This window comes from Bison bison, unplaced genomic scaffold (assembly GCF_000754665.1).
Source record: "Bison bison bison isolate TAMUID 2011002044 unplaced genomic scaffold, Bison_UMD1.0 scf7180017864364, whole genome shotgun sequence".
Taxonomy (NCBI): domain Eukaryota; kingdom Metazoa; phylum Chordata; class Mammalia; order Artiodactyla; family Bovidae; genus Bison; species Bison bison.
In genome coordinates, this window is record NW_011494936.1 from 3120014 (window position 1) to 3133112 (window position 13099).

At 35.9% G+C, this 13099-nt stretch overlaps 1 protein-coding gene across 1 annotated transcript in view; it reads right to left on the minus strand.

The window, feature by feature from the left end:
• Positions 1-13099, minus strand: part of SKAP2 (src kinase associated phosphoprotein 2) — a 181520-nt gene that overhangs the window by 72487 nt on the left and 95934 nt on the right. Inside the window, exons 5-6 of the mRNA XM_010855390.1 lie at positions 9217-9294; positions 8195-8278 (exon numbers count right to left, since the gene is read on the minus strand). Of these exons, the coding sequence (XP_010853692.1) occupies positions 8195-8278; positions 9217-9294 (162 nt within the window). The remainder of the gene's footprint in view (positions 1-8194; positions 8279-9216; positions 9295-13099) is intronic.

Below are 13099 nucleotides of genomic sequence, written 5' to 3' on the forward strand. Positions count from 1 at the left end.
AATGCATGAAAGTGAAAAGTGAAAGTGAAGTTGCTCAGTCGTGTCTGACTCTTCACGACCCCATGGACTGCAGCCTACCAGGCTCCTCTGTCCATGGGATTTTCCAGGCAAGAGTACTGGAGTGGGGTGCCATTGCCTTCTCCAATCATACAAATATCCAAGTGGGGGGTAGGAGCATGATAACAGAAAATGAAGAAATATTTTTAACTCTTTCTCAGCTTTTTCAAATCCTTAACAATAAAGTAGCCATATTTCCAATTAGTCAACATGAGTCAGAAAGTTCAAGACATAAAATGGGCAGACATGGCTATGCTAAGACTCCACTGTTCTCCATTCACATTAGCATCTCTTCAAGACAGAGAAAAAAGAGAAAACCTTAGCATCATATGGCACCACAGCAATTTACATATAGGCTAGTTCCACAGTACTTTCTGGGACAGTTTCAAAGACACTTGTTGACTTAAAAATAGTTACATGCCAATCAAGTAGGAAGCAAGAGCGTAGAAGTTCATTTATACATAACCGTAATAGACTAATCAGATATTTTACCTAAGTAAACTTCCCAACTAGCTGAAGTTTTAGTTTAGCATTTAAAAGTGCCAAAACTTTATAAACTGTTGGATTTTGTAATGGAAATCATCTTGAAATATATGACAATTCTGTTAAGCATAATTTAACATTTTCTTGACGATCTAGTAATACTAACTTGAGTATTAGTTTTTATAGTATGTTACAACATGTTCATGCCCTCAGGATTTTTGAGGTGTCTGTCCTACTATTAAATTTCTCTCAGCTTCTGTTTTACACTTTAACCTTGCCTGTATTATGCTGTTCAAATTTAATGTCTACAGAACTGAAGACTGCCAGGAGAAACTAGGTAACGAAATCTGTTAAATTGGTAACTTAATTTTACACAATTCTAAAACAGTAGGTTCAAGGTAAAAAAGCAGTTGGCTCTGATCTCTTATAAAACAAAATGTATGACGTTAATGGTAGCTATTTCCTCCTACTTCTTCACTTTTAGGTTTACAGCTGTGTTCTGGGGTGGGAGATGGGGGTGTGGTTAAGGGCCAAAAAGACGTATCATATTTCCTGAGCTCCTTCTATATGCCAGAAATTTAATATAGCATATCCCCTATATATCTTGAAATAATTCTAAGACAGAGAAGGTGTATATTATATCCCCAGCACTGATGAGGGGGGAAAAAGAACCTTAAAATAACCAACTTGTTCTCAGTCACACAACCAAAGCAGTAAAAGCCAGGACTATAACATAAGTCCGATTCCAAAATCTTGCTTTTTCAACCATTTCACACTGTCTCCTAGAAAGTGTTTCTCAAAATATATTTCAAGAATCACCTATTGTAAAATCATCTCGGATGCCTGTTAAAAACGTAGAAATGGCTACCACTCTGCACCTCCTGTACAGGATTCCCTGGGGGTGTGTCCAGGAAAGCAAGTTTTTAGCAAATAACCCAGGTGATTTTTGATACACGTTAGTGTTTGCAAAACCACTGTTCAAGGAGATATAATTTATGAAGTCTCAGTTGATAAGTGTTACAGCTTGCATTTCCTCCTGAAACATGTGCCCAACTTTCTCAGCTTGCTTTGCCCATCTCTTAAATAGCCATTATGGTTATCCTCTAAATTCTGCTCTTTTCCTGCTTTACAGTACTCACTGGGCAACCTTACCCAATCCCAGGGATTAAATTCCTATCAATATGCTTGTCACTCATAATTCTCTATTTTCGGTCCAGCTTCAGAACTGAATATCCAAATCTGCACCTTCTCACCATCCATGTTTTATCTCTTGAATGTCTTATAGATAGGCACAATGTATATAGCATGCCCATAACAGAGATCATCTTATCCTTATTCACGCTTCACTTGTGATCTTTCCTGATGTGTCCTCCTACTCCATAAGCAGTACCTCCATTAAGTGAAGCCTCCAAACCAGAAAATTGAGCATCATTCTTAATTTCTCCCTTTTCTTCATCAAGTATTGCCATGTTATCTCCCTCTACCCCACTGCCACCTCCCCAAACCTAGCCAGTCCTATTTTTCTAGCAAATATACTTTTTTCTTTTTTGCTGGCTCTGCAGAATACATGCTTAAAACACCAACCACTCTCCTACCATTTAAAATACAGTATAAATATAGCAACTAAATAATTCTACATCATTTAGCACCCCTATGAGTTATGACCATTTGTTATTTGAGGATCTCCAGCATCTAAGTATCTTTCCTATTTTTAGTCCTGAGATCTTTAGGGAGCAGAGCACACTTCCCACCACAGAAGCTGGAGGGAGGTTAGATTTTCCCTCTTTCAGATCAGTCAAGCAGATACGCCAGCCTGGGTCCTAAATCTGAACTGTTGTTCATACCAAGAATGCTAATTTGGTACAAATGGTTAGCAAACAGAAAGATATGACATGTGTTCAGAAATTTTTGATAATATCTGCTTGTTACGTTTAACAAGGCCTTTCCTTCTTAGTGAATAACTCATGCTAGTTTCATAAGTATTAATGCTCCCTAGTAAGAAAGAGGGAAATACGCCCCTTAATACTGTGGAATTACGCCCACTAAACTTTATCCAACTGATCAGTAAGTTGTTCTACGTCCTCAGTTAAAGACACACGAACATTTTTTCTGTTTACATAGCTCACATAAATGAGTTATACCATGAGGAAATATCATATAATACTATTTAAAGTGAAAAATACTTTATGACATATATATTTATTACTTAAGGGCCCCAAATGGCTCTGAAAAACAAACACAGGCAATATGTATAGGTCCAAAGGGAAGCACTTTAGTTAGAATTATAAGTTTGACTCATATAGTCTGGTGGCAGGAAATTTTAGATATTTCTAAAGCCTTTTATTTTTCTGTAAAATAAAAGTACATTATAAGCATAAAAATCAAGTGGTTTCTGTATGCAGCCATACACTTTCAACCACAGCAATAAACCTGATTTAAAAAACAGTGCAGTATGAGGTAGCTGTGAACTGAGAGTAAATAAATTACAGGCATTCCTGTAGATTGGAATTTAAATATTTCTACTTTTGGAGGGCTATTCCTACTTTCCCTCTACGGCTTCCCTGGTGGCTCAGGGGTAAAGAATTTGCCTGCCAAGGAGGACACGTGGGTTCCATCCCTGGGTCAGAAATATCCCCTGGTGAAGGAAATGGGAACCCACTACAGTATCCTTGCCTGGGAAAACTCCATGGACAGAGGAGCCTGGTGGCCTCCATGGGGTTGCAAAGAGTTGGATACAACACTTTTCCACTACAACTGAAATTCAGATAACAATTACAGTCTATTAGACTATAATAGACTATATAATATATACTATATATACATATATGTATACCTATATACATATAGGTATTGTTAAGATAAATACTATATAGGGAATATCTTAATATCCTATACATGTTATCCTCTTAGAGCCTTCTATGATAGAGAATTAATGACACTCCTGCTACACAGGTAACATGAAAATGGCTAAGAACACCTGAGATAACTTGTGTCTCCTTCATGCACTTACAACTCTGAATTCTCTGCCTCTCTCAGCTTCAAAGCACATCTTGCCTCCAGTCTCACCTTCTTCTGATAGCTGTCAACATGATCTTTCTAACATCCAAAGTTTGTCATACCATCTACTCACCTGCAAGACTCAGAAACATTAACTGTCCCTTATATAAAAAAGGCCAAACTTCTGACTAGGGAATTCACCAACTTGGTCCCACCCCTTCCCGGCTCATCAGCCCTCATATACATACTCACATATGTCTTCAGTCTACGTACAGATGATGTGCTCAACTGCTCAGTGTGTCCAACTCTTCGTGACCCCATGGACTGAAGTTCCTGTGTCCATATTATCACAGCAAGAATACTGCCATGGTTGCCATTTCCTCCTCCAGATATACAGATGTATAGATATATTTTAAATCAAACCTGTCCTATTTTACTGCAAACTGACCCATCATCATCAGACCTTTAGTAAGACTTAATTTGTACATGAATATTTCCTCATGTTGAAGAAGTCCTACTAAATATCAGATGTACATTTTAACTTCTCTGTATTGCTACAGGGTAATAAAGGTCTTTTATTTAACACTTATTTTGATAGATTTTAAGTTAATATTGTATATCAAAATTATTTCACTTCTATCAGGTCAAATTATTTCTATTTCTTAAGGAACAACGAAGATATCATCTTTCCTTATACAAACAACATTATAAAATGAATTTTTTAAATGCCAGATTTGATTTACACATTTTATATATATTCATGATGTAATTATAAAATGCTAATGCCCTGACCCAACAATTTGCCTCTATCAAATGAATCAGGAAGAAAGGTAAGCTCTTATGGTTGTTACTAAAGTTGTTGTTTTAAAACAACAGAACTTCAATTATACAAATAATATTATCATTCTAGCAATATTTTGTAGGTACTAAAAGAGAACTACGATGCTATTTCAACATCAAAACACTTTATAACTGTCACTCACACTGATTGAACAGCTATGTCCTATTTTTCCTATCAATGGTTAAATTGTAAGGGAAGTAAGAGAGCAGAGAGGTCAACTTCAATGGAAAATTTTATTTCCCTGCCAAGATAAAAACTTTATTTTAAATTATCTGTTAAAAGCCCGATTTTCTACTGACTTTCATTTTATATTGAAAAGATACTATAATGAAAAAGTTAAAACCAGATACGCAAAATAATTTTTGAAGTACATTTAGAATGACTCTTGTTTGAACCGAGGCTACCTGCAGCTGCCACATACTATATAGCGCTAGGGTTTTCTTTAACTGGGGCATGGGGGTAGAGACAGCAAAGCCCCTTAGGTGGAAAGAAAAGAGATACTTTGTACAAACTAAGTGCTGCTGCTAAGTCACTTCAGTCGTGTCCGACTCTGTGCGACCCCATAGACGGCAGCCCACGAGGCTGCCCCGTCCCTGGGATTCTCCAGGCAAGAACACTGGAGTGGGTTGCCATTTCCTTCTCCAACAAACTAACTACTACCCCCTTAAAAGTGGGAGGAGATAGGTTCATAATACTGATCCATGATCTCATAGAGGTTAAACAGAAAAATATGAGTTTGGAACAGGTTCCTAAATGAGCCATCATTTACAGGCATGTTGGAACGGCTGGTAACCACCAAGTTAAGGAAAAGAGCATGGCTTTGGAGCGATAGGGACCTGCACTCTCAGCAGCCTGTGATAACCTCTCTTGCCTCGACTAGTTCAGTGCCCCCCACTAAAACCAATTCTGGTCATAGAGCCCTATGCTTAAAAGCCATATTCAAGATAAAACACTTAGCAGGGCCCTTATTCTCATAAGGCTTTTGTCAATCTGATCCTAACCCACTTTTTTAGTCTTTTGTACTCCCTCCTTTCACTCTCTGTGACAGTCTTGATAAATGAGTTGAGTCATAATAATCAAATGAAGAGGAAAGAGATGAAAACAAGGATGTGATTTCACAAAGTGAGAAAGTATGTTATACAAAAGTATGTTATATATATATATATATGTATTATCTTAAATGTGTATATATGTATATATACCTCATAAAGGCCCCAAATGATCATGAATGATAAATACAGATAATATTTATGGGTACAAAGGTAATAGTATTATTCACCCTAGAGGCTGGAACTAGTCTTTCTAAGCCATGATTATCTTGATGGGTCCGAATGTTTTTTGGCACACAGTGAGTTAGAAAATGTGAACCACGTAACTGTCAAAGAGTAACAAAGTACAGTTTAACCCAGTAAGTGGTATCAACTTTTCTGCACCTCTGTAATCCATTTATCTAAATCCTACTTAGCTGGGGGATCATAGTTCTCATATATCCAAATAGCTCTTTCCAAAGTTTAGATTAATGGTTCAAACATACAGTAAACACTGATGTACAAATTAGCTATCTGATGTCACATATAAAAACAAAAATTTCATGTGACATATACATTTTCTTAGGAAGAAAACAACACTAAGGAAATTAGGATCATGTCAAACAAGTAATTAAAAACTGTCTGAAGATAGATACCCACCTCCCAAGTCCCTAAAAGCCAGAAGTGGCCAAGAATTCCAACGAACCGCTAAAAACAGATCTGAAATCTCAGTGGAAACAGGAGGCTTCATAGTGACAGACAGGGAAGAGCTTAAGGAAATATAAACCAAACCTTCATAGATCCACATAAAAAGGGAATGAGAGAATAGTAGTTTTTAAAAAGCTGTGGTAGTGGCTAGATGGATCACAAAGTACTTAAAATACAAATTAAAAAGAATGTTATTACCTCAGGCCTCAAAAAACAAGAATAGAAATGGGAATTTAACTAACCTGGGTTTGATCCCTGGGTTGGGAAGATCCCCTGGAGAGGGGAAAGGCTACCCACTCCAGTATTCTGGCCTAGAGAATTCCATGGACTATATAGTGATGGGGTTGCAAAGAGTCAGACACGACTGAGTGACTTTCACTATCACTTTCCCCTCAAATAACTAGAATTTAGAGTATTAGCTTTTGAAATAAATATAAATAGGTCCTGGGGATTATATTTGGGGATAAATTATATTAGATTTGGGGAAGACTGTTGCTAATCTTTGACCTAACAGTATATACCAGTTAGGACTATGAGTGATGGAAGCAGATATTAGTATTCATTGAGTTTTACAGAAATTAGAAATGAGAAGCTTAACTAACCGAAGTCACAAGGATTTGAAACCTCCCTCTCCTGGTCTTATGAAATAGAAAAAATTTCTTCACAGAGAAGTAAAATCTTGATCTCAGGTCACAATACTGTACAAAATTATATTTCTATAACAGTAACACATTTATTATCTATGATAATCATAATTTAACATGGACTCTAAATTTTCTGATAAAATCACCTACTTAACTAAGACTTAGCAGAAGAAAGAAGACTGTTCATAGTTGTTTGTAGTTTACATTTCATGGATACCATTATTACACATGAACACGTAAATTAGTAACAGAATGCAAACTAGCCACTAAATTAATTTCTAACTTGATAATCCCACTAACCAAAAGGTAGGACCAGTTTCTAGCATCATGCATTTATTTCAAATTTATCTGAAATATAATAATCATATCTGCCAATTTGTAATAAGGAAAAACCCTAAAAACTGCAAATAATGTCAAATGAAACATAAACTTTCAAACGACACTGATAAGTAACAATTCCATGAGAAAGTTTATATTCAGTGATACTGGACTTTTATGCCTTTTTTTCTCCTTAAGTGTTCTTTATGGAAATGAATGCTATACAATCCTTTATAATATTCAACTTCTGACTTGTTTTTCCTAGATAAGAGCAAAACTAAGAAAGCTTACATTCTTTAAATTTTAATATTTAATGGCTTTATTTGTTCAAATAATGAACTTAAAATTATGTTAACTATGACTAAGATAGTTATTAATTAGCAAATGAAGTTACAGAATGTTATTTTATTGTTTCTAAATTAATGCAATTGATAATAGTGGTTAAGAACATGGACTCTAAACATTATGCTTCAGGTTCAAATTTCAAAACTGCCATTACCATCTCTGGGACCTTGAACAAGTTACTTAATCTCTCTGTCCTCGGTTTTCCAAAAACTAAAATAAGTGGGACTAATAATGGTAGCTACCCAACAGAGTTGTAGTTAAACGAGTTAATGTAACTTAAGTGCTTAGACAGCTAAGGTGCTTAGAACAGTAACACACCAACGTTTGTTGTCACTTTAATCTGTAAAAGAAGCTGAGAAAGGAGTTGCACAGGTTTCATTGTTATCTAAATTTTTCTTTAAAATATTTGAAGGACAAAACATATTTTCCTCCCTTCAAAACTTGCACAACCCTAATGGTCTTAACTTTTCAGATATTCTACAATTATAGCCTGGAGGTAAACAATTCCTGAGGTAAAAGGCCATACAGATGAAAGTTTTCTCTTTCCTATTTTGATAAAACACAGTTGTGTTGACTTTTAAGGCACTATGAAACTTAGGGCATTTGTCAAATAATAGAATTATTAACTAGTCTTAGGCTGTAATATTATAATTCTCAGTTATTTTTTCTCTATTTGTCTTCAGCTTGTTCTGTACCAAAAAAGGGAGGTGGCATAAAATGCCCCCCAAAACCCTCATGCAATGGAAGTTTATACAACTGAACACCAATACTACCTTTATCACTTCCATAATAATAGAACACTGTTTTACTGAGAGCACACCACCGTTTCTGCCATTCAAATCCCAGGAAACTGTGATCTACAATAAAGGGAGAAAAGAACAGTTTAGATGATACACATTACCTTTATAAATATAATGTGATTTCCCCATTGTAAAAGGAAAAGTTAGTTAATATGATTTCTAAGGTTCCTTTTAGCTGTAAAATTCTATGACTAATTAGTTTGTGTCTTCTTTTCCAAGGCACGAACAAAATATAAAACAAAGCTAAAAGGAATACACTGAAGCAGAGATGGGGCTGCTATATTTGTGGGATCAACTACACGGCTAACAAACTTTCCTGACAGGAATAGTCAAAAAGGCATTTGACTATAAGGTCTTAAGATAATTGATTCATCTGGGTCACATTTTCTCATCTGTCATAAAAAGGAGGGAGGAGGAGTTGACCTAGATTATTTCTGTTATCTCTTTTGGCTTTAAAATTCATCTAGGCAAGCTAAGAAAAGCAAATGGAATATATATAGGAAGCCCAAAGGGACTTCCTGAGAGATAAACTGAATGGTAATGAAGAGGCCATAATACTACCTCCATATTTCATTTCTATTACATATTAGTGTTGAAAGAGTGAGACCATATGGTCAACTCTCAATTATCACAGCCAGTAAAGAGGAACACTGAATGAATAACAGAAAATGGCAGAAAATATGCTAAGCTTGATCTGAACCATAGCAAACATGGCATATGTCAGGTCAGGAAAAAGATAACCCTCTGCTCAGCCAGGTGGGATAATAGTGAGAAGTCCCATCCTGGAGATACAGTCAAGGCAGGAAGAGGCAGGAAACAGCTCCTGAATCATCTACAAATACCCAAGGTTGACAACAATAAACTTGGTCAAATGTTTTATTTTGTTCTTAGAAAGTACTCTAAGCTGAAAGCTATATTTTGTAGTTGGGATAATGTCATTAAATTTTCCTAGAGTCTTAGATTTTTAGGTTTTTCATTAGAATCATACAATTTACCTTTTCTGCGTTTTTCAAGGTAGCCAGCCTTTAACACAAAAGGAAGGTCCTGGGCTGCAATTGGAGGAAACTGGTTTCCTATGGAAGGTAAGGAGCAAAAAAAATCAGTGATTAATCCCTTTTAGAAAAATTAAGTATCAGATCTCATTAGATTCAGTATACTTTTAATTACTCAAATTAATTAAATCCAAGTCTATTAGTTTTATTTCATATGTATTCCATAGACTAGTCCCTCTCCACCTCCTGTGAATCTCAAGAGCAAAAAAATACTCTGTACTGTTACATCTTAATATATTATGCTCCCAAATACACGATAATATTATGTAACTTGATCTCTAAAGGGTAATACTTTTTGACCTGCATTCTATAAGGAATGGACTAGGACACTGTTATAAATAATAGTGTTCAATATCTTTATAAATTCATTGGAAATATACTACAGTTGCTTTAGCATTTTACTAGAATGCTGCTGCTGCTGCTAAGTCACTTGAGTCGTGTCCGACTCTGTGCGACCCCAGAGACGGCAGCCCACCAGGCTCTCCTGTCCCTGGGATTCTCCAGGCAAGAACACTGGAGTGGGTTGCCATTTCCTTCTCCAATGCATGAAAGTGAAAAGTGAAAGTGAAGTCACTCAGTCGTGTCCAACCCTCAGCAACCCCATGGACTGCAGCCTTCCAGGCTCCTCTATCCATGGGATTTTCCAGGCAAGAGTACTGGAGTGGGGTGCCATTGCCTTCTCCGTTACTAGAATGCTAACAAGTGAACATAACAAGTCCAATGACAGTTTCCATGGAATACACCAATAAAAATAGTCTTAAAATAGTTTATGATAAATAATGTTTTGATAGGAAGCTTATTATATACAAATTAATCACAGGTATACCTGTGGTGGATTCATTTCGATATTTGGCAAAACTAATACAATATTGTAAAGTTTAAAAATAAAATAAAATTTAAAAAAAATATCCAGTAGCTATAAAATCATGTGGTTTTTCCTTAAGAAACAAAAATCCAAATTAAAGTACTAATTTCAGTTCCCTGGTGGATCAATTTTGCTCAGTTCATTAAAATATATTTAAATGGAGTAATAATTTTGAAATACATATAAAATTTTAAGGAAAGCCAGTGGGAAAGTTTGAACAACTCTCCAATCAATGTATCCATTTAATCCACTGAAGGTAAAAGTTATTTAGTATAGTATTTTTGTACATAAAATAAAACTAACATAAAGGAATCTTATCTATGTGAGTAGGTCCTGGTTAACCACTAAATTAAAGAAGGTGACTATAGTTTGACTTGCTTTTTTAAAAGAAAAGAAAAAATGATTAATAGCATCTTTTAAATTAACCTAGGTTACACCGACAAACAGAAATATTATATCACATAGAAATATGAAATTTTAGCTAATATAAAACCATTTAGGAAAATTTTCTTTCTAAATAAGATTCCTGAAAACAAAGTATCTACCTCTTCAACTAAGCAAGATGATAGTTAAGTTTTTGTGGAAGTATGCTTGGACTCAGGCTTTTATGTAACTGGCACATAGAGTTCTTAAGTGAACTATACAAAATCCCTTTGTAGGAAGCATCATTTGGATGACATTTCAGAATGAGAAAGCAAACATATTAATTAAATATTCAATATGATTACTGTATGTCATGAAAAAATGTCTACGTGGTTTGTGCACAGTGATAAAAATAGAAAATTCACTGCAAACATACCATAAATAATTTTGAGTCTTTGGGATGATGGAAACAAACTCTTAAGCACTCATTTATGGATGAAATTAAGCTACCCAAGGAAGAGGCAACTTTTCAGTCTTTAGGTCTAATACAAAAGGGCACAGGGAACAACTAATTACCTCCACTTGGCTACATAAGGCTCATGGAGAAGTAGAGCCACGACCCTCTCATATCCATTGGGGCATAAAATAAATGTTCTTTACATATAAAACAAATGCTCTAAATCTTAAGAAGAAACTTTACATTCTAAAAAGAAATGGGTACCTTTAGAATAGCTTTCAACTTTAAAGTTACTGGTCCAGAAAAAAGGAGGGGAAGAAGTGGAAGAGAAGAAAGGGAATTAGAATTTACAAAGGTGAATATATATAACCCAAAGCTCTTGCTTTAAGAAAAATGTTGATTAAATTTCCATCTGGTAAATCAATAACATTTGATGTCACAAGCAACACTTATTCTGAATTCTAAATTCATGTCTCTAATATAAAATCTTTTATTTCATTCCTAAAGGGGAAAAACAAATTTTCTGACTAAAATTTCACTTTTCTAAATTTCTTTTGTCATTTGTCCAACACCTAGGTTTTGTTTAACATACACATGAATTTTTTAAAAAGTTAAAGTAATAGTAATCCCTTTAGATACTTCAGATTTTAAGTTCTCTGTTTTTATTTTTTTTAATTTTATTTTATTTTTAAACTTTACATAATTGTATTAGTTTTGCCAAATATCAAAATGAATCCGCCACAGGTATACATGTGTTCCCCATCCTGAACCCTCCGAAGAACCACTGGACTTGTGTAACACCATAAACATATAAACATTTAATACTTTTTGATGGTAGAAATTGAAAATTTGTAACAAGATATAAAAAGTAATAATTTCTGTTTAAAAAAATACGAACTCTCACATCATTTAACCTCATATCACTGTACCTAGAATGATCAACAGTATGCCACCATTTAAGGAGATACACACTGATTCAAATAATTATTATTGTTTATTTGCTCAATTGTGTCCAACTCTTTGCAACCCCACAGACTACAACACGCTAGGCTTCCCTGTCCTTCACTATCTCCTAGAGTATGCTCATGCCCATTGAGCTGGTGATGCCATCAACCATCTCATTCTCTGTTGCCCCCTTCTCCTCCTGCCTTCAATCCTTTCCAGCATCAGGGCCTTTTCCAATGAGTCACCTCTTTGCATTAGGTGGCCAAAATATTGGAGCTTCAGCTTCAGCATCAGCCCTTCCAATGAATACTCAGGACTGATTTCCTTTAGATTGACTGGTTTGATCTCCTTGCAGTCCAGGGAATGCGAAAGAGTCTTCTCCAGCACCACAGTTTAGAAGCATCAGTTCTTCAGTACTCAGTCTTCTTTATGGTCCAAATAATTATTAATAAGACTACCACAGACAGAGGTGCCTGGTGGGCTACAGTCCATGGGACTGCAAAGAGTCAGACAACCACTGAGCAACTAACACACACACACACAAATGCAGCTATGCTGATACATAAGGAAAAGAAAGGTAAAGCTAATATAAACCTATCTGGCAGGTATCAACAAAGAGTTGCTAAAAATCTGCCAAACACAATTATATTATCTCACCAAGAGAAACTATGCATCACAGCCAATTACAACGTTCCAACAAACTCACAATTATATTATCAACTGTTTCACTACCAAAATTCACACCCTTGTCTCAAAAATAAGTTTAGCACTGAGCTTTAATCCTTTGGCACAGGATTCAGATCAGATCAGATCAGTCACTCAGTCGTGTCCGACTCTTTGCGACCCCATGAATCGCAGCATGCCAGGCCTCCCTGTCCATCACCAACTCCCGGAGTTCACTCAGACTCACGTCCATCGAGTCAGTGATGCCATCCAGCCATCTCATCCTCTGTTGTCCCCTTCTCCTCTTGCCCCCAATCCCTCCCAGCATCAGAGTCTTTTCCAATGAGTCAACTCTTCGCATGAGGTGGCCAAAGTACTGGAGTTTCAGCTTTAGTATCATTCCTTCCAAAGAAATCCCAGGGCTGATCTCCTTCAGAATGGACTGGTTGGATCTCCTTGCAGTCCAAGGGACTCTCAAGAGTCTTCTCCAACACCACACTTCAAAAGCATCAATTCTTCGGCGCTCAGCCTTC